The sequence below is a fragment of the Anolis carolinensis genome, chromosome 1, assembly GCF_035594765.1.
Source record: "Anolis carolinensis isolate JA03-04 chromosome 1, rAnoCar3.1.pri, whole genome shotgun sequence".
Taxonomy (NCBI): Eukaryota; Metazoa; Chordata; class Lepidosauria; order Squamata; family Dactyloidae; genus Anolis; species Anolis carolinensis.
The window spans coordinates 231,890,080-231,912,489 of NC_085841.1; the positions used below are offsets into that span (position 1 = coordinate 231,890,080).

General features: G+C 39.8%; 1 protein-coding gene across 1 annotated transcript in view; it reads left to right on the forward strand.

Annotated features, from left to right (window-relative positions):
• LOC103279158 (von Willebrand factor D and EGF domain-containing protein) overlaps positions 1–10,991 on the forward strand; it is a 368,122-nt gene extending 357,131 nt beyond the window's left edge. The window contains exon 30 of the mRNA XM_062966717.1: positions 8,722–10,991. Within this exon, the coding sequence (XP_062822787.1) occupies positions 8,722–8,736 (15 nt within the window). The 3' untranslated portion in view covers positions 8,737–10,991. The remainder of the gene's footprint in view (positions 1–8,721) is intronic.
• Positions 10,992–22,410: the final 11,419 nt, after the last annotated feature.

Sequence of the window (22,410 nt, forward strand, 5' to 3'; positions counted from 1 at the left end):
TCCACATGTGTTCTGTAACAACATCTACTTGGCCAACAAGGCTGCCCGATGACTATTTATGAAAGTACTAAAGCAGTACAGCTAAAACCTTTGTGTTCCCTTATGAAGGAAATAGACATGCACCGATAGAGACGCTGACTTTCTTGGGCATTTTTCAGTACTTTATGGAATCTTTTCAACCAAACTTGACTATATTCAGTCTTCTCAGGGAAATCATAGTATTTCCCCCTCTACTTGGGTAATATGGTATGAGACATTATGACAGCCTTTTCACATTCAATATTCTGAAAGTGGGGTCACATCTTTCAACTCCAAATTACAGTTATTGATGCATTTCATTGACAGTGACATTTTCCAAAAAAAAAAAAAACTTTTACATTGACATTGGCATGCAGCAGATGCAGATAAGATGAAGCAAGACTCATTGTAATTTTCAGACTTCATACACACTATTTAAACTGGTCAACTGTAGCCAAGGGTGATTGGAGAAAGAAAATACACCTTGCATTTCTTGAAGCACTTTACCTCCTATCCCACTTTGACACCCTCGATTTTTGTGAGAGAAATCAACTCAATTGATGGTTTGCATATGCTTAAATTCGGAACTTTCTTTTCATGGTACAGTGAAAGCTGACCTTTCTGTTATATCAAAACCCCAAATTATCAGGTTTGTTTTCAAAGCATTGCTGTGATTACAAATGTGCTGTATGAGATCTGTCAGCTCACAAATGAAGTGGAACTTTGCTGCACTTTGTAGAAAATATCAAATCAAATGCTGAGCATCAATTTTTTCCTATCACTGAACCATTACACAGTAAATAGAATTCAGGGAGGTTTTAGGAGGAGCTTTAGAATATGAAAAATGCTATACTGTTGGGTCACTGCAGTGATCTCACTTGCTCAGTTTATCTTGACATCAACAGAAGTCAGTTCCAGAAAGAAGATTACAACCCCCTTCTAAGCATTCTTAGGTTGGAGGTAAGTCCAGTTGAATTCAATGGGATGATCTTTCTAGTAGACATGTTTACCTGGTGTATTGGATGACAAATGAAAATAACAGCAGGTCATTATAATCTGTTCAAATACCAACATTTGTGGTTGCTTCTGAACTTTCAGAAATTGAACGGCTTGTCATATATACAAAAAAATTATGTCGTAACCATATCCCAATATGATTAGCAGAACTGTGCAGATAGGGGGCAGGGCCATGGAAGTGAAGACTGGAGTCTGGTCTGTCTGCCTCCAGCAATTTTCTAGGGATATCACTTCGGTAGAAATGGAAACAGGTTCCTTGGCCGAAGGAAGGACAGAGCACAAGCACACAACTTTCTGAATCCACACTCTTGTCAGTCTGGACTATATTTCACTGTATAATTCTAACGAATAATATTTTCTTCTGCCTATCAAATTCATTAGTAGTTGTTTTCATTTGTACATAATGTTGGGAAAAATATGTCCACATTGCCAAAATGTTGGTTGGAATGACCTGTTTTGGCAAGGAAGGAAAATTCAGTAAGGATTTGTTGATCCCTTTGGCAGACCTTATCTCAAAACAAGACTAAAACACTACACATTTGTTTTCTGTCATATTGTCCCTACTTTGTGCAAAACATGTATCTTTTCATTTTTTTGAAGCTAAGAACATATGCATAAAACAAAGCACACAAAGTTGAGATGACTGACCCATAAGGCACAGAAAACACATCCAATGTTACTATATTTATGGAACCCTTCAACAAGAACACATTATTGCTTTCTTTAGTCTGGCATATATGACAGAAATGTGCAAAGAATATTCTTGAAGCCATACACATTCTCACTGGTACTGTCACACACAGAGAGAGATTTTGCCGTCATGTGTTAAGAAGAATTCCTTTATTTATTTTTTGCATTCTCCCATGTACCATGAGAAGGAATTCAGAATTGCATGCCTAATTGTAAAGCTGATGCTAGAAGTGGACAAGTCATCACCAAAATATTTGGCTAATACTTGGATTCTTTCTTGAAACAATATAAAACAGATACAGAGATAGGGAGAAGTGTAGGCATGTTTTTTTAAAAATAAACTCTTCGATCATTATGAAAGTGAAATATTTGAATTATGGAAATGCCTCATCTTCAAGTGAGGGAAAGCAAAATCTAGTTGTTAAGTGCTTTAATGTGCATTCCACCACTCTTCAAAATCTTGTTCATGTTTGTATAATGAAGCAATTGTTTCCATTGCTTTTGATAGAGTTTAATAATATTAGTTAACTTTACTAGTTGGAGTGCATCCATTTCCATATATTGCTTTTTGTGGACAATATAGTAGCTTCAACAAACATATGACTATATTTGGTTATATTTCTCTTATTTATCCACGGTATATTTCTATCTTGCTATTCTTCTCCCCAAAAGGAGTAGCTCAGGGCAAATATAAAGCAAAAGAGATGGCAATTGATGCAATGGTGCCAATAATTAAAATACAGTAACAGATTAAAAGCAGCAACGAACACAATAACATAACTAATAATAAATCAATGCATTTAATGAACTGCAAATCCTCACCCAGAATGCAATGTAATGTCAAAAAACATACAAGTTAAATCTCATTTGGGCTAGCCTCTTTCCCAGTGTTAGAAATAGAAATATAAAGAAAACTTGGAAACCTTGTTCTCAATCAGAATTATTGTCTGAATACACCAAAACAACTTTTCATGAAATGGTCAGCTGCTGTGAGAATTTTTCCCATATTTGGAGCACTTTTCTGTGAAAAAGTCATTTGTACAAAAACTTAGTTTCACACAAAAACCTGTTTTGCACAGAAAATTGCAAAAAATGTGTTAAAGATAATGTTAATTTTGCAAAAATATTGTTTCTTAGCTGCTTGTTTGCTCAAACGAGTCTTTTGAACAAACACAATTTTGCAAACCTGGAATTTTTAAAAAATCACCAAAGGTCCTCAAACCTTTCATAGAGTGCATCCACACTGTAGAATTAATGCAGTTTGACACCACTACCGTGACTCCATGCTTTTGAATCCTGAGAGCTGAAGTTTTAAAAGGCCTTTAACCTTCTCTGCCAAAGAGTACTAGTGTCTCACCAAACTATATCTATATGGGACCATGGCAATCAAAGTGGTGTCAAGCTGCATTAATTTTACAGTGCAGATACTCCCATAATCTCACCAAGCAAATAATTTGTAAAGCACTCACTGTATTTATGCAATGGCTATTCTAACTAGGGTCATAATTTATCTTTGTGTCTGAAAAGAGAAGTGTCGACCCCACACAATTCTGACTTGAATCACAACGTTCTCCTTGAAGCTAGGTCTTTTCTGTTAGACTGAAACCAGTATAGTAAAAATAACCTATCCCAACTCTCTGCTCCCTTAATCAATATGTGTTTAGTTAAATCCTTCATTTTTCCAGCAAACAATACTGCTTTTAAAGATATTCTCACATGGAGGAGAAAGGCTCCCCACACCTTGGTCCATTTTTCTATTTGTATCCCCCTCCCACATGATCATGAAGCTACGGGAAGAACACCATGAAAGGTTATCTCTTAAGACCAGGGCTTTTGCCAGGATTTTCATTGTCAGGGATTTCTATACTTGGGGAGGCCCATTCTAATGTTTTTCCTGTATGTTCTTTTTATTTGCTTCCTCTACAAATACCACCTCTATAAGATATATATTTGCAGATTGCCTTGAATATAGAAGCATTTGTTGAAAGTCATTTTAGAATGTTGTAACCCCTTGAAACCAACATAAAGATCAGTATAGACTCCATCATAGAGCTGTGTACCAGCTATAATCATTTATTTGCTTACTGATTGTTCCACCTTTTTCCTCAAAAGACACAACTATCAATTATCACAAGTCCTTTTGGAAGAGAGATGTAACTATTTGATGCCCTGGAAATATCCCCAGTTTCCCTTGCTTAGTGGAAAGCAGATCAGCCAGAAGTTGACTGGAGGAAATACTAGTGATCATTAAGAGACAGATGATGTGGTACCCACAAAAGCCAGATATCTGCATCACTGTCACATGGAAAATGCCTTCCTGATACAATATATTGCATTTAACCGATTGCATGAGAGAAGTTTATTTTAGGTTTTTGCTTCAAATGTGACCTTTTCGCAAGTTCCTGCCTATCAAGGATAGGATTAGGCAGCTCCTCATGAAAATATTCCAACTTGTCATTGTCCAAAGAGAATGGTTGTCAGAAAATATTGCTGTAATTTGCATTCTTTATTCTTTTGTAGTTTTGCATTGGTTGAAAATAGGCTCTGAAAAGTAAGGCAAAGAAGCTCAATCCTTCCTGATCTAGAGTAATTGATTGATCTGAGCTTCTGACCCAAGAGGGAGAAACTGTCTCAAAAGGTTTACCGTGAACTCCAGAAACCAGGGCAAATAGTAATTCATGAGAAGCAATGTCCTTTTCACACTGAAATGGTTGAAGGCCAAAGTCATGTGTAATTGCATCTCTGCACTAAGTGAATCCCTGTCCCTCTTCTCATTTACACCTAGAAAGTGTAAAGTAATCACTGGATAGACAGGTTATAATATTGACTTCTCTCTCCTGAAACAACCTGCTTGTCTCAATGACTAGTTAATAGCACTAAAAGTTGTAACTCCATATTTTCACCAAACCTCTGACAAATTCTGGAATAAAAAAGTGAAACATTCAGGGAAGAATCACCAGATTTCCCTAGTCATTATGTTTTTTCTCATTAAAAAATAATACGTTGAAATATTATTTTCCATACAGAAAAGGCTCTTTGCTATAAACAAATTAAATACAGACACAACCATGAAGTTTGTACAGAATAAGTCCAGGACTGCAGATTCTCATCATTATGAGATTCTTCTCATGACATTTAACCTCTTAAAATATTTTTAAATATTCTTTTGATCCCTAAAAGGTACTGGCAACATGTCTCAAGGAAAGAAGGGTATATGGTGACACATTTCTTCAACTATACTTCCTTTCTTTTGGCACTGTTTCTTTTCATTTGATTGAAAATATAATAAATGGAACCATACATTATGAGCATAACAACACAAGTTAGTGGTTTCATGGGCTTGTATAAAAGATAGAATTGTGGGAAGGCAAGATATCTTTTTGTGTGGATGGGTTAAAATATATGAACCTGCTTTGTGGGTTAGGTTCAGCAGAAGATAAATTTTCTCAAGCATATGACTATATTTGGACACTCCTTGATATCATACATGTATGCACATGTATCTCTGACTATTTCTCAAAACGCAGAAGCTGGGGTCAGAGGATTGCATTCACTTGACTGATTCTCCCCTTTGGTTGAACAATATATACTTCAAAGAAAACAACCCAAGATCTATGAGCTTGTTTACATTGCTGAGTTATTGCCAGTGCATTTTTTGACATTTTTACTTTAATTTGTTTCTGAGTTCTGCTTCGAAATGCTTGCCAAATGCATTCCTGGAGGGATAATGAACTTTCTAGTACAGTAATCATTCTTTTATTTTATTTTTAAAAACCCTGTTGTATATTTTGAACATGTATAGAATGTTTGTAAGATTCAACTAATATACTAGTTTTGGAAATAAACAAGAAGACAAATGCCCTTGCTAGCTTCCCAAATCAAAATTGTCAGACTAGCTAGATGTTGTCATGAAAGAGAAAAACATGACAACAAGCAAGCCAAGCATAGAGATGGATGTTATTAAAAGAGCAACTAATGACCTCACTAGCAGAATTAAAAGATAGATAAATGATTTTAAAACCCTCATATAACACAGAAATATAATCCAACAGTTACATGATTCATTTAATACACATATACACCAGGAGCCTTTCTTAAAATATGCAGCATTTTTGTAGTTGTTGAAAGATTTTTGGATCTTCTAGGGCTCCACATCCTCTTTCATACTTCTCACACATGTTGCATCTACACTGCCAAATACTGCAGTGTGGGTATTGCATTATCCTGGTGTGTCAAATGCACACAAGCTAATTCAATTTAACTCTGGGGTAAGGCACTTAATGAAAGTATGATCGCTTACCTGTAACCTTATTTCTTCAAGTGGATTTCTTTGAAATTCACACATATGGTAGTTCTCCTGTGCCATCCTCCCTGCATGCCTTGCCTCTTGGCTGCTACGACAGCAAAAGGAACTAAGGCTATAACCCTGATCTCTGCTTATATCATCTGTGGAGGCTGGGCAGGGCCATAGCCTTCAAAAACTAAAGCCTTCAAGACAATTCCGAGGCTTATATCATAGGCACAGGAGAACTACCATATGTGTGATTTTAACTGACAACACAATGAAGAAGTTGCAACCTGGCTTAAAAAACACCAGGGAAGGTCCAAATTGGGGTGTTGGGGGGATTGGAATCTTGACCCATTCCCAGATCCTCTGAACTGGCTCCAGTACAGGTGGACTGGACTGTTGGTCCAGAGTCTCACTGCTTGAGATGACTCAAGACACCCTTATGTAGCTTCAGTGTGGCTTAGAACCACAATTTTTCATGCCTGATCCAAGCCACATTATGTGCCTGTGTAGAAGGGCCCACAATTTACTTGCCCAATAGAAATAGTTTATGAATGTGTAAGAAGTGTGTGTGTGTGGGGCGGGGGTGAATGGTTACGAAAAACCACACTTCCCCCACAAAATAGAAAAACATTAATAATAATCCATCAACTAAAAACAATTGATGGATAATTATAATCACAAACCTTAAACTTAGTTATCTGGCTTTAATTATATGACATGACTTTGAGTATTTATTATAAATTATTGTGGATGTTCTAACCATGTCTTTCTGGAAGGAACTCTGAGCATATCTTATATACACAGACACTTTATCCTGAAAGAGACCTGGGGAGGGGGGAAGAATCAGCTTTATGGTGATTGCAAAAGGCACCTGTCTTGTTGAAACCTAGCAATGAATATAATACTAATCAAAATTTGAATTCACAAGGGAGCCCCATGTAGAGCAAATTCATTCAATCAATTTACTTGACTCTCCATTAAATATTTAACAAAACAGTGCTTTTCTAGTTAGGGCTACCAAAATGGGATGGGACAAAAGTCTGACCTGAAGTACAGCAATTTCTTATATTCCTTTGCCCAGGTTGTGTGAGATTATAACCCAAGTAGTTTATGCCTGAACAAGGCAAGTACACTGATTTTCTAAACATCTTAACAGCATTTGACATGACATCTCCGAGGGCCCTTCCACACAGCCATATAACCCAGAATATCAAGGCAGAAAATCCCACAATATCTGCTTTGAACTGGGTTATCTTGAGTCCACACTGCCATATATTCCAGTTCAAAGCAGAAAATGTGGGACTATATTCAGTTGTGTGGAAAGGGCCTGAGTGAGCATATGAGATCAATTGTGTGTGTGTGGGGGGGGGGATATATTGGAGAAATGTGACAAGAATTTGGATAGGCTGAGAGGTAGAGACAAAAATTGTTTATTTTAAAAAGTACAATATGAGAGGTAAAATCAGATCCACTAAGCACCTTCCTTTTGATCTGCAATATATAGAACAATACTTCCCTTATAGCTGTGAGGTTTGTAACTGAGTAATACACATAAAGTACTAGGAACACCTCAAAGCAGCATAAAACATGAGATATTTCTGTATTAAATTATAGGAAAACAGCTGTTCCTTCTGAAATATTGTGTTCTAAATCCAATTGCAATAGCTAAAGCAGCTATTCAATCAATAGCTGTCTAGTACGTCAGTGGGTTGTTGATGACACTGTGTTTCATTCATAGAAAAGTCAACCTGATGGCTTTTACCAGCAACAAATTCAACATAAATAAAACCAACCATCTTTATCAGTCTACTCTACTTGGGGCTAGCAATTGGAACTAGGCCTACATCTCCATGTTTGATCATGAAATGCTACATTCTGTAGCATCATAGTGTATGCCAGTGTGAACTTATGTATCACAGTTAAATTCAGCCTTCTTGTCCCAGAATTAAAACCTCCAAACACTTCTCTTTCATATTCTGTGTTGTTTAAAGGAACTATTTCCCACATGCTCATGTGTTTCTTCAATATAAAGACTGTTGCTACCATTTCATCTCTTGTTTGAAGGACTGAGAAGATTTACTTCCAACTCTTAAACCAAGATGATATTTATTGACAACCTGCTGTAGTGTAGAATTGGGCTAAACACATTCAAACTGTTATAGGCAAGGTGTCAACAAAGTCCCCATGTCATATGGAGAATAGCAAATTGGTTTTGTAGACACCCCTGCTTTAGAGGAAGGAAATTTAATTCTGGCTCCCGAACTGTCAACCTCACTGCAAATAATAGAGTCAAAGCCAAACGGTTGCAGCAATATAGTTATTTTCTCCTGTTGGAATGATGGAGGTGAAATCAACCATTGCTAGATTATATCCTAGTAGGTACGTGTTTCGGAAACAGATCTATCACTTTGTTGTAGAATGAAGAATGAGGCTCCAGGCGAAATTATTGTACCGTTATTAAACTTGAGGTAAATACTCTGGTTGTCTGGCTTTGATCAAATTGTGAAATGTGGAGGCGTTACAAGATGGCCATAATTAAATTGAAAAGAAACAAGGGAAGGATGTGAGGAAGAAACATCTGGGAAAAGGCAATCCCAGGAATACATTTGAATGTTGCAAATTAAAAGTTGTTTGATGACACTCTGGGCATAGGTTGTTTGTCACCCAAACTCTTCTGCAGCTGAACACTCATTTCTCTTTCACAGCTCCCTAAAGGATGAAGAAAACAAAAGGAAGACAATGAAGACATTCATTTTGGGATGCTAAGGCACTTTGTTTTCTATTTAAGGGTTGGCTGGCAATGCACTGCAAAGAGAATGCTAAATTTCCGCCTCCTGTGTCCCTTCACTACAAGCATTAAGTCATGTCAAGAAATTACTGATTCCGGAGCATACTCTAACAGCTTTAGCTAGTTGCCAATGTCACATTAGGTGACATTCCTCTCAATCTCAATTTTTTTTCTTCTGCACCACACTGCCATTACCTTGGCTTATTCAATGAATGCAAGTGACGAATTCAACGGTAACTCTGAGATTGCTGAAGAAAGACTGCCGTTTTTACTAGCTTTAGATTCCTTGAAGCAGCCTAAACTGAAAGTGATAAGAAATCCCCCTATTCCATTCCTTGTGTTCCTTTTGTTCACTCCAGCATAGTGTGTGTGTGTGTGTGCATGCACCTTGAAGACTCCTGTTGAGTTATGTCAACCCCATGGGTTTTCTTAGACAAAAAAATACTCAAGAGTGGTTTTGCCACTTCCATCCTCTGAAATGTAGCCTACAGCATCTAGTATTTATAAGTGGTCTCCCATCCAGGTACTAGCCAGGAAATTGTACCTTTAAAGTATTCATATGCACACCTCACTTCTTTTGCTCCAACCTAGAGAATCCCTAAAATTAATTCCAGAACGGAAGTATACAGTTTGCCTCAGCTTTCTGTTCTTTGCTTACCTTATCCTACAAGATTACCAGTATCAATTTATGCATTGATAAAATAGTATTGGCTGGTGGCAACTATTTTAATTTAGCCAAATGCATGATAATATCAGGTTTCTAAAGCATGGTTTTACATTGGTGCAAGAATGCCTGTGCCTATCAGTAAAAACTGTTGATTAATGTAAGAAACTGTAGTGGATCTCTTAATCAGAGTAACTAATGTGCTAGGCAGAAGTCAAAACAATTTACCATCCCACTCCACCTGAAATGCAATGTCTACCAGAGAAAGACGTCAAATGCAATCTTCTTTGTAAGGTATATAAAAGTAGTTTTACTCATGTGCATAATCAACACAAGTTCATCTTCTTGAAGAAAGGTAAGTAAAGGAAGAATACTGCATGGTATCACGAAATGTGGAGCATCTCACTAGATAGAGGACAGAGAGGGAAAGAGTGAGTGAAGGTGAAACTTCAGAGAACAAAGGAAGGCTATGTGATTTATTAAGAGAGTAGACGTAGACAAAAATCTATACAAGCAGGAAGTTGGCAAAAACATGCTGTGCTTAAACTCCTAAACAGGGCCATATTATTTGATCAACACTGGGAATAGGCATGAGGAGGTTGCTAACTCTAACAGAAGTATTGTACCTGCATCATACAGCCTTGACAAATGGGAACCCAACCCTTTAAGGCAGTGGTTCTCAACCTGTGGGTCCCCAGGTGTTTTGACTTTCAACTCCCAGAAATCCTAACTCGCTGTGATTTCTGAGAATTGTAGGCCAAAACACATGGGGGCCCACAGGTTGAGAACCATTGCTCTAAGGACTAAATTTCAAAAAGAGCCAAGGTTCTTCATATTCTAGGCAAAATGAAAGTAAAGAGCAGGATAGAAATATTCTCATCTCTTATGTTCATTTTGATTGGTAATCATTCAAAGCAAAAAGTAAGTTAATCAAATTACAAATTGGTCAGTTGATGGTTCATGCGGAGTCTTACAGGAAGAAAGTTGTGTCCATCAAATTCAATCCACATTCCTTTAGTTTTTTGTTAAATATTGAGGGAGAGGAAATTGAAGGCATCAACCTTTAAGTAACATGCATTTGTTTGAAAGCCAAAAGGCGCACTTACATGCATCCAAACAATCTCCAAGTGAGCAAAATAACTTCCAGATAGGAAATTTTAGTTATCAAGGATATGGCTGCTATTTGATGTAACTTAATAAACCAAGGGCATGTCTACATGGACCAAATGTATCTAGGGATTTATGCTTTAAACCAATTTTGTATCACTTTGGGCAACACCAAGAGGTATCCAGGAGTTTTCTTGACATTCTGGAATATATCAGGACTTTGAAGCAGTCTGTACATCTGGATTGGATCCAATTTGGCCTGATCCCCTGTCCAGCTGGACCCTGTTGCTATTGCTCTTGTGCCTGTTCCGACATCAATAGAGGTGATCAGGCACTTAGTTGGAGCTCTATAGCTGGCTAGGAGAGATGCCATTTTGTTTTGAATTCCATCAGCCTCCAAAGCACTTACTGAGACCATAGGAGAGGGCCAATAACATTTCTCCTGGCAGGCCATAGAGTTTCTTGGCCACCACAGTTGCCTCTGCTTAAGTCAGAATGAGGTATCTATGTGACCTAGAAGACAGAGGAAAGATCCATCCCCTCTTTCTTGCTGGTCGTGCAGATGTTTCATTCTGACATCAACAGAGGCAACTGTAACCAAGGGCTTATACAGAGCACCATGCTTACCAAGAGTGGAGGTGGTGGTGATAATAAACTTTATTTTTATATCATGCCCCATCTCCCCGAAGGGACTCGGGGCGGCTCACAACAGGGACAAGCCTGAAACAATGACACAGCATATTTGACAAAACTTAAAACATTTCAACGATACACAAAATAAAATAATGGACAATACATTAAAATCCATGCAGATAAAATCAGAGTAATTAAAAGCAAACCAGTGGGGACAAGGTTTCGTAATGTGCTGTATCATGGAAATGAGTAACAGTGATAACAGTGATGGCTACATAGAGACAACCCTGCATGGCCAGTATGGTCCCAGAACACCTAGATTATTCTCTCCAGAAGCAACTCCGGTTGCTCCTGACACGAAAAAAAACAAACAAACCTAGATTATGGCACCAGATTCAGCACATAAATGCTGGATCTGGGGTAGCTCTAGGCCAGATTTACACTAAGGGAAGCTGCCCATTGTAGATGATCCCCTAATTTCCTTTGGAGATGCCTATTAATATAGTTATAGTCAATTGAACTTTACAACATAGTTACAAACTGACATAATGCAGTATATCTTGCCATCAATTTTTGTTGTCTTCATTGTAGCGGCTTACAGAGTCCCCTCCCTATCCCCCTAAAAATATACGAACTAAACAGGGTTGGGGATAAAGAAAAACAAGGGGAAGAAATCAAAGCGAGTAAGTTTTAATCTGATTTTGTACTGCGGTCGGATGTATTTGTATGAATTTTATATGTTGTAAAATCCCACCCATGGGAGAAAAGCAGGAAATAAATAAATAAATAAAAAGTGCAACAAGGTCATGGTCCACAGAAGGATATTCATTCAAGTTGAATACTTATGCTTCCAGTGGTAGAGCATAAAGTGTTTTCCTGCAGTCAACTAGAAAACCATTTCATGTGACTGATGATCTACAAGATTATCACTTCAGTTCTCCAACAGCCAGCCATTTAAATGCAGTAGCACAATGGCAAATTTGAAAAATGGTGAGAAAAGTTTTGTAAGACTTTTAGATCACACCTGTTGGGTAGATATTCCCACAAGGTTTTGAATCACTAGTTATAGAATCTTTTACAATAAGTAAGTTCAGATTCCCACTGGATCGTATGAATAACAGTAATAAACAAGGAATATTACTATTTCCTAAACTGTTTTTCCTACTGAAACTCCATGACTATTGTTGCCTTCCCTTCTCTTATGAGTACAATGTTTGTTTCACAATACTTCTGTGTAAATCAACAGGTTTTTATGTAATGGCACTGTTTTACAAATAAATATTTTTTGTCTTAACTCTTACTCTCAGTTCTACTTTCTCCTATTTTCATTCATGATTACCATTTCCAAAACCAAATGGGAGAAATCTAAAGCATTAAAAAGCTTATGTCATTAATGTGCTACTAAACGTTGTTACAGATAGATACAAGATTTGATTTACACCATAATTGTGATAGTAAATTACTAATTGCTCCTCTATACTGTGTCCTCTTAAAGAACAGAATTGCATTTCTATGAATTGCCCAGCTCTGAGTTACAGTGAGTTAAGAACTGAGCTCAAAAATTCAGTTCAATGTTTCCAGGAAGGCACTAGAGCAGAAGGTTGGCAACAGATGAGTGTTGAAAGATTTAATTTAGGACAGCAATTATGTCTTTCTTCAACTACAGGGGGAATCGATTTAAAAAAGTTCTATTACCTTGCTTCCATTATGGCTATGATGGGCAGTGCTGATGAAGAGGAAGGTCTTGCCAAGTTTGGATTTGGGACTGAAAGCAGATTTCATTCCCATAGTACAACTCACTATAATTTTACAATGGACTTCTTAAGTTAATGTGCATCATTGTTTGTTTTTTAAATAACTAAATTGAATCTATATTGGAAATGAGTTGGAAAGAGAGAAAAGAGACAGAAAACAAAGGGAGAATGGGAGAGATTGCCAGGAAAGAGACCAAACAATGACTTTCAGTTTTTTTAAAAAGAGACTATATACACTAACTCAAATAAATATAATAAATAAAGCCTTCTTGTCGCTTCATGTCTATAATCATTTCGGAAAGAATGTTACAAATATATCCGTACACATAAACACAAGCATACACACAGTGAGAAACAGAGAGACTGAGAAACACTTTTGTATCTCAGCCATATTTTCCAACTTTTAGATACATGTGATAGGCAAACTTCCCTCAGTTCAGTTCAGAATATGTTAAATATGAATATTTGAAAGGAGAGAAATCTCATTTCTCAAACACCCCACACAAATGCACATTATTGTGTTGCTCTTGAAGAACTATCATACCTAGTATCGGTTATGGCAGAAATTAACATGGTAAATCAGATGTCACAACCAAAAGAAACACTTTGAGATAGTCCTATAGCTTTTTTGGGTGCTAGAGATCCTATGGCTATATAGAATCTTTTCATTAGGAAAAAAATCAGCCAAATGAACCAAAGAAGCTCCAAAGGCTGCATAATCCAATTATGTGTCCATGTAGTTTGCAATACTCCCTGAGTATTTCATCAAGAATAGGGGATCAACATCAAACATGCCTACAGTAACTATGTAGAATCTTCCTCTGTGTTTTGAGCTGAAGAAGGATCTCTGGTTCTCAGGGCCGGGCCGGGATAATTTTAAATATTAAGTGGAGGGGAATTGCGCTTCCCCGCACTGTGGGAGGCGTGGCCATGCGCTGCAGGAGGCGGGGCATGGCCAGACCTGGCCCCGTCTCCCGCGCCCTGGCCCCACCTCTTGCACTGCTCGCCCTGACCCCACCTCTCGCGCAGCGGCCTGGAGGGACTGCCGCTGCAGCCTGGCCAGCTGGGCAAGGCCAGCCGGGCCAGGGCGAGCGGCGCTGGAGGCAGGGCCAACCCTGGCCCCACCTCCCGCGCTGCTCGCCCTGACCCCGCCTCTCACGCAGCGTGGGAGGCGGGGCCAGGGCGCGTGGCGCAGGAGGTGGGGCCTGCCCAGACGGGGCCCCACCTCCCGCCCCGCGTGCCCTGGCCCAGCCGGCCATGAAGTGGCAGGAAAGTCCCTCCAGGCCGCAGCGACCACGGCCTGGAGGGACTCCTGCTGCAGCCTGGCCGGCTGGGCAAGGCCAGCTGGGCAAGGGCGAGTGGCACGGGAAGCAGGGCCAACCCTGGCCCCACCTCCCACGCTGCTCGCCCTGACCCCATCTCTTGCGCAGCGTGAGAGGTGGGGCCAGGGCGCATGGCGTGGGAGGTGGGGCCCGCCCAGATGGGGCCCCACCTCCCACCCCGTGCGCCCTGGCCCAGCTGGCCTTGCCCAGCCGGCAGGCTGCAGCGGGAGAGCTCGCTCACCACTGAACAGGCCTTCCTGTTCGGCGGCGAGCAAGCCCATGGTCCCCGCCGGGGGGGGGACCTCGACGGCGCCCCAGGGGACCATGCGCCCGAAGCGGGCGCTTCAGTGGCCTCTGTGTTGGGCTGACCTTGCTGGTTCTTTAACTGTATGGCATTGAGACCTGAGGGTTTAAGGCACTGGTTCTCAACCTATGGGTCCCCAGGTGTTTTTCCCTACAACTTCCAGAAACGCCAGCCAGTTTACTGGGAGTTGAAGGTCAAAACATCTGGGGATCCACAGGTTGAGAACCACTGGTCTAAGGGCAGGGAGTTAAAAATGAATAATTTTGGAAAGAGAACGCCAAGCCTTTTTGCACAGAAAAAACAGCCATGTGTAGCCACTTCTGCATTTTTGCTCTGGGATGGCCCCAGATTAAGTGACCAGTGTTGATGAGGCCATGGAAAAAGAGGAGGATATATCAGAATTTGTTTTAGAAAACATCCAAGATAGCTTCTTGGAAAAAACATGACGCACAACTTTTGGAGGAAAATAACTTCCTCATTTCATATGTCATAGGGATGCAATCAAACTAACTGGAATTGACATTAGAGTAAATCATTGTTCATAATTGCCATGTAATTGAGGGTTTTCAAAAATTCAGAAATTCAATACAAAGCAAATGTCCTCCCAGGAGAAAAAATTAGAAATTCAAATCAAGTGTCTGAATATTACAGAACTAAATGAACAAAGCAAGAGGAAAATGACCTACGGACACACTTGGAAAAGGAATGCTTTCCCTCATCTCAACTGAAATGTAAAACTTGGGAAGCAGCAGCTCCAATCAAGAGTGCTAATCCTCTTTTCCAGATGACACCTGGAATGGTGAGGACATTAACACAGTCATCAGGCCCATTTGGCTTCCATTCTTACTCAAATGGGTTCACAAAAAAGTAAACTATAAGGTAATGAAATGAAAATATAATAAATTTGGGCTAGATTCAAATATAAAGTATTTTGTTTTAAAAAAAAACCCCTCATGCTGTTCTATGTCAGCTCTCCAACTGAATTTACCAGGTGGACATTAGTTTTGTAAAGCTCTGTGACAGCAGACATTTGGAATCCTGAACAAAATCCCATCTTCAGTAAAGAGAAGGTTAATTAAACTGAACAACTTACTTGGAAAAGAAAAAAATGATGTGATCTGTTGCCGCTGTTTGATGAAGACAGAGCAGGGAATAGGTGTGTGGGGAAAAGTCAAGTTTGAAAATATCAATCTGTAGGCAAGAAAGGAACAGAGTAGACAATATAAAGAGGGAAGACATCAGGGAGGCCCACCTCTGTCTATTTCTATTGCATCTTAGAGGCAGATATTTATCTGTGCAAGCTTCTAGCAATTTTCAGAAATGTTCCTTATCAAAGACCCAAACTGACCAATAGTAAAGGTAAAGGTTTCCCCTGACGTCAAGTCCGGTCATGTCTGAGGGGTTGGTGCTTATCTCCATTTCTAAGCCGAAGAGCTGCCGTTGTCCGTAGACACCTCCAAGGTCATGTGGCCGGCATGACTGCATGGGGCGCCGTTACCTTCCCGCCGGAGTGGTACCTATTGATCTACTCACATTGGCATGTTTTCGAACTGCTATGTTGGCAGAAGCTGGAGCTAACAGTGGGCGCTCACTCCGCTCCCGGGATTTGAACCTGCAACCTTTCGATCTGCAAGTTCAGCAGCTCAGTGCTTTAACACACTTTGCCACCGGGGCTCCAACTGACCAATACTTCTTTATAAAACCAAACTCCATAAAATATGATAATTTAGCATTACTGCTTTAATAGAACTACATGGGTCTGAAAGTCACGTGTTGACTGTCAGTGACAGAAGTGGCAACCGGACCACTCTTGTAGTCTGAGGTCTGGGAGCATCAAACCTGTAATAAACAAACAATCTGAAATTTGGTAAAGGAGGAAAAATAGAAAACAGGAATAGATGAGCTTCTAATAAGGGTGGGTGGGAGGAATGAAAATGTAAAATTGGGAAAGCTAAATCTATATAAGAATATTGGAAATGGCAGGTTGTATTAGATTTACCAACTACGCCATAGAATTACTGCAGTTTGTTTCTTCCATGTGTCTAAGTTTTACTCTCGACTTTTCCACGGGAAAAGCAATATCTAAAATTTTGGTCCCCAAACCTTCTCTTGATGTATACATGAGGTTGACTTATACAAGGGTGTATATGATACATTAGAGGCCAGAAACCAATCCGCTTTTTTTTCATGTCAGGAGCAACCCAAGTTGCTTCTGGAGTGAGAGAATTGGCTGTCTGCAAGGACGTTGCCCAGGGGATGCCCGGATGTTTTGATGTTTTACCATCCTTGTGGGAGGCTTCTCTCATGTCCCCGCATGGAGCTGGAGCTGAAAGAGGGAGCTCATCCGTGCTCTCCCTGGGTGGGATTCGAACCTGTCAGCCTTCAGGTCAGCAACACAACCTTCAAGTCACAAGGTTTTTCCCCTAGGCCACCGGAGGCTTTTATTTCCTAGGCCACCAATCCGCTAAAGAAGAAATAGAGCATTCTCTCAATCACTGTTTCCATCAGGGAATATGGCAATAATTAATTTTTGTAGGACTGTATATAAAATCCCTAGTTTTAGCTTCTTTTGAATTTCTCATACATTCAAAGCTTCTAAATGGGCAGGCAAGGAAACAATAATTATGAAACAGGGTTGTTGTGTGTTTTCTGGGCTGTATGGCCATGTTCCAGAAGTATTCTCTCCTGACGTTTCACCCACATCTATGGCAGGCATCCTCAGAGGCTGTGAGGTATAGCGGCAAATACTAAGCAGGGAAGGTTTATATATCTGTGGAAAGTCCAGGGTGAGAGAAGGACTCTGGTCAGTTGGAGGCCAGTTTGAATGTTGTAATTGATCACCTAATAAGCATTGAATAGCTTAATCTCCTGGCTTCTTCCTACCTGGAGGAATCCTTTATGCAGAGTCATTAGCTGCCCCTGATTAATTCATGTCTGGAACATTTTTAAAGTGTTGTTCCTTATTTACTGTTCTGATTTTTGAGTTTTTAAATACTGGTAGCCAGATTTTGTTCATTTTCATGGTTTCCTCCTTTCTGTTGAAATTGTCCACATGCTTGTGAATTTCTATGGCTTCTCTGTGTAGTCTGACATGATAGTTGTTGGAATGGTCCAGCATTTCTGTGTTCTCAAATAATATGCTGTGTCCAGGTTGGTTCATCAAGTGCTCTGCTATGGCTGATTTCTCTGGTTGAATTAGTCTGCAGTGCCTTTCATGTTCTTTGACTCGTGTTTGGGCGCTGTGTTTGGTGGTCCTTATGTAGACTTGTCCACAGCTGCGTGGTATACGGTAGACTCCTGCAGAGGTGGGAGGATCCCTCTTGTCCTTCGTTGAACGTAGCATTTGTTGGATTTTCTTTCTTAATTATGAAACAATGAAGACATTGAATATGAAGAAAAACTATTATTTCTAGCACCATGGCCGCTTGAATTTTTTTTTTTCGTGTCAGGAGCGACTTGCACCAAGTCGCTTCTGGTGTGAGAGAATTGGCCGTCTGAAAGGATGTTGCCCAGGGGACGCCCGGATTTTTTTTGATGTTTTTACATCCTCATGTCCCCGCATGGAGCTGGAGTTGATAGAGGGAGCTCATCCGCACTCTCCCCTGGTTGGATTCGAACCTGGCAGCCTTCTGGTCAGCAACCCAATCTTCAAGTCACAAGGCTTTAATCCCCTATGCCACCGGGGGCCCCTTGTGGCAGCTGAAATATAAATATGTATACCAAAATGCATGATAAGTAGATTTTTTTAAAAAAAAACAGTGACTATGAACAGTGAAGGCATGTGGTGCAGGATGATTAGTTACTCAGATAAATGCAGCATATGTTAAAGGATAGGTTTCTGTTAGTTGTAAAATAAGACAGAATGTCTGAATTTAAACAAGTAAGAAGCATAGATAGCAGCCGGTACTATCTATCTTACATACAACAGACAGAATGAGGAAACATATCAATGATTTTTCTTTCTGCAACAAACATAGGAGGAGAGTACTTGGAAGGCAAATGGAGGAGAAAAATGAGGACTCATGGAGGAAAAACAAGCTTAAGAAAAATATCCCAAAGGCAAGAAAATCTCAGTTGTAATTCTGCCTTCCTGCAATGCTGTCGTTCATTTGCATCATTATTATCATCATCATTACCACAACTGCACCATTTCAGCATTAAAAACAGAAATTCTAACCACACATACACATATAATCAAAGGAAAACATCCAGTTTGAGGATAGGGGGGGAGAGAGAAATCTCACCCACAGACATTACTGCTGGCATGTTGGCATGAAAGTGGAAGAAACCTATCGCATTATGGTATATTGTGGAAATGTAGTGGAACGTGAAGCTATTGTCAGGTAATGCTCATTGATAGCTAGGGATAAGAGAATCACAGGGGTGGAGAAGCAGACATTGTCATGTCATAGAGATCATCACCAAAGGTCCATCCAGTGCCAGTTTGCCTGCCTCATGTGATAAAGTACTCTGGGTCCTTTTTATTCCTGGGGAGAGAAGACATTTCTCATAAGAGATAACGTGGAGGGTGATATTCCATTTCCCCATTTCTGGTTGTGTGTGTGTGTATGGGTGTGTGTGTGTGTATACAACCCTGCTCTCTCCCTGAAAATTTATACTAAAGGTTATGCTGTTCCACAACCTTTTTCAAAGATATCCTCATTTTTATTCCACTCCCTTTGAAGTGCTGTAACAAGAAACCAAGAAATACTGAGAACAGTTTTAGAAGACTCTTCTTCCATGAGAAAAATACAGCAGCTTCTATCCAGCCCTAAATATTGGGATATCAGTGCAAGCCTCATGGTCTCAAGTTTTCACTTAATAATAGAATATTTTTATTGCAAAAACTTTGACCAATAAAGGACTCTAGAACATTGTTAAAACAACCCACATGCTTCAAGCCACTCAATTAAACAATTAAATATAAAGTATTGCCGAAGACTTTCATGGCCGGGATCACAGGGTTGTTGTATGTTTTCCGGGCTGTATGGCCATGTTCCAGAAGTATTCTCTCCTGACGTTTCGCCCACATCTATGGCAGGCATCCTCAGAGGTTGTGAGGTATGGAGAAACTAAGCAAGGAAGGTTTATATAACTATAAAGTTATTGGGTTAATTCATTTTAAGAATATTTGCACTAAAACAAATGCTCTTCAAAGGAAGCATATTTGATTTTACAGCGACTGATAATATGATAACTATAGCTAAAATTATGACACTATCAAAGCAGGATTTTTGTTAATGCTGGGTCTACTAGGCAGTGGGTTGAGATATATGGAGCCAGGGAGAGCAGGGGATACATTTTCACATTTTCACAATATTCATAACAATGTTGTGTGTTGTAGCTGATATGGGCCAGTTAGCACATTACTTCTTTCACATGTCCCATCTCTGGAATTATATTCCATGAGGAGACATTTTCAAACTTTTATATAGCTCTCAATCATCAGACAATACTCATGAGTAAGTGTCTCCAAGTGAACCAGTGTGGAGCAACGATTTGAGCACGGGACGATGACTCTGGAGACCACAGTTTGAATCCATGCTAAGCAATCAAAATACATTGAGTAACTTTGGGCAAATCACATTCCCTCAATGTCAGAGGACAGAAAAAGCAAACTTTCCCTGAACAATTCTTGCCAAGGCAATCCTGTGATAGGTTTGCCATAAATCAGAAATGATGTGAAGATACACAACAATGACAACAACAACAACAACAACAACAACGTCAAAACTACCAGGACACAGTTCTATTCACCCAAGGGGCATTTAATGTAACCTGTCTCAAATTTGTACATCAAACACAATCCTCTAACCATTTTATCACACCAGGCTAGTTAGAGGACACGTCCCTATCAGTCCAGTGACAGATGGGCACGTTGCCCATCACACGACATCGATCGACTTCCGGCAGAGACTCCAACCACAACCAGAATGGAAGTGTCCTAGAAAGCTTCTATTAAGGTATATGGTTAAGTTATAGTGGGAATATCACCAGGTATGCAAGTGTGTCTGTCTGCTAAGAGAAAAACATGCTAGGGTTAATTGCAACCACAGGCTAGGTAATCAGGATTGATTAGTTTGGGTGACTCCCAGAGGAGTATAACTGGGAAGAATTTGTCCCATTAGTTGGGCTTACTTTATGTTTGCTCCTGGAAGCTGAGCTTGATGAACATTTGCTGGAAGCCTTGCTGCTCAGCATAAAACTTCTGACTGGTAGCAGCTCTACTTCATGCTGGCCAGTATTTCTACATCCAAGGAACATTGGAAGATTTATTTCTATGGACTATATGGACTACGTACAAGTGTAATACACAAAAGGAATTGTGACTATACTGCTGATTGTGTTTTTTGAATTCACTGCTCTGCATACTTCTGTTTTTGGCATTCTTCATATTTGTGTTGCATATTTGTTGAACTGGCTAAACTGTGCATTGTATTAATGGGTTACAAACACTGAACAATCCGCAACAGCTTCCCTCCAAACAGGGGAGCCTATTCATGTTGTGCTGGCTCTAATGGAGCCAGCATGGATCCATGCCATTTCGGTGATGCTTCTCCCGTGTGCTGGGGAAGTGTTGCCATGATGAAGCAGCATGGGTGGTGACAGCGTCACCCCCATCCCTGCCATTTTGCCATGGAGACTGGCAAAATGGCAAAGGGGAGTCCCCCGTTTGATGAAGTCCTAGGTCTCTTATCTATAAAAAAAGAAAGATATAAAATTATCTTTATTAGTAATAAAATCATCAACAACAACATTTGCCTCTAGGGAAAAAAAAGTGCCTTGCAAAAGGCTTCCTGCTACTAGTACCACTAGCAACATCTTGACAATCATGATTTCATGTTTCAAAAATTCTTACATTCTTTTAAGTCTGAAAATCAGAAGACATGTCACAATGTTCCTTTCAGGCGAAGGACAACGTCATGTAAAGATTCTTCCTGGGAGAGCTCTCATTACATAGACAGAAGTGACCACTCAGGTTAAGCCTGTGGTTAATTCAACTGAGCACAAGAGCTGAAATTAAATTGTGTTGGTAATCACAATGCAAGAAGTCATTGATGTGGCAAAGGCATTCTGTGGGGTGAAGCTTGTTTGATGAAAAGCATACAAAACATCTTTCTCCTCAGAGAGACAATTAGTAGCATACAGTTGGTCTTCACGTGTAAAAAAAGAAGTGTCTCTTTTCCATTCTGTACATTATTATAGAGGTTGTCAAGCAGATTTCTTTGGAGAAATATCTGTAATTACTGACCTGAGTGTCACAGGGACTTAAAAATCAATTGGCTTATTTATGTCCTGAGATACTTTTTTATCCTCCCCTGTTATTTGTATAAAACAGTGTGTTTCCAGATCCAATTTAAAGTCATAGGAGTTACATTCAAAACCCTATATTGATTTCTGGCCAGGGACCAAATCACATTACACAGCCACAGTGCTATGATTCCACTGGAATTGCCATGATTCCACCCTATGGAATGCTGGTATTTGCAGTTTAGGAAGGGACATTTAGAAAGCTTGGCCCAAGAGTTCCTCTGGTGTGACTGCCCAAACTGCAAGCTCAAAGATTCCCTAGGATGAAGCCTATGGAAATTGAAATGAGAACATAGTGCTAGAATTCTTTGCTGTAGTGTGAAAGACCTGGCAGGATCACTTGAAACCATATGAATTTGCTGTAAAATTGCCCATGGGGGCCAAGCTCATATAATCACCAATGGGAACCATTGGGTTGGAGAGATAAAGCTGTTTGCGTGGCTGCCCCATTCTTGTGGAATGCCCAAGAAGTGCACATGACATCCTTCCTCATTGTTTTTCCATGGGCTTT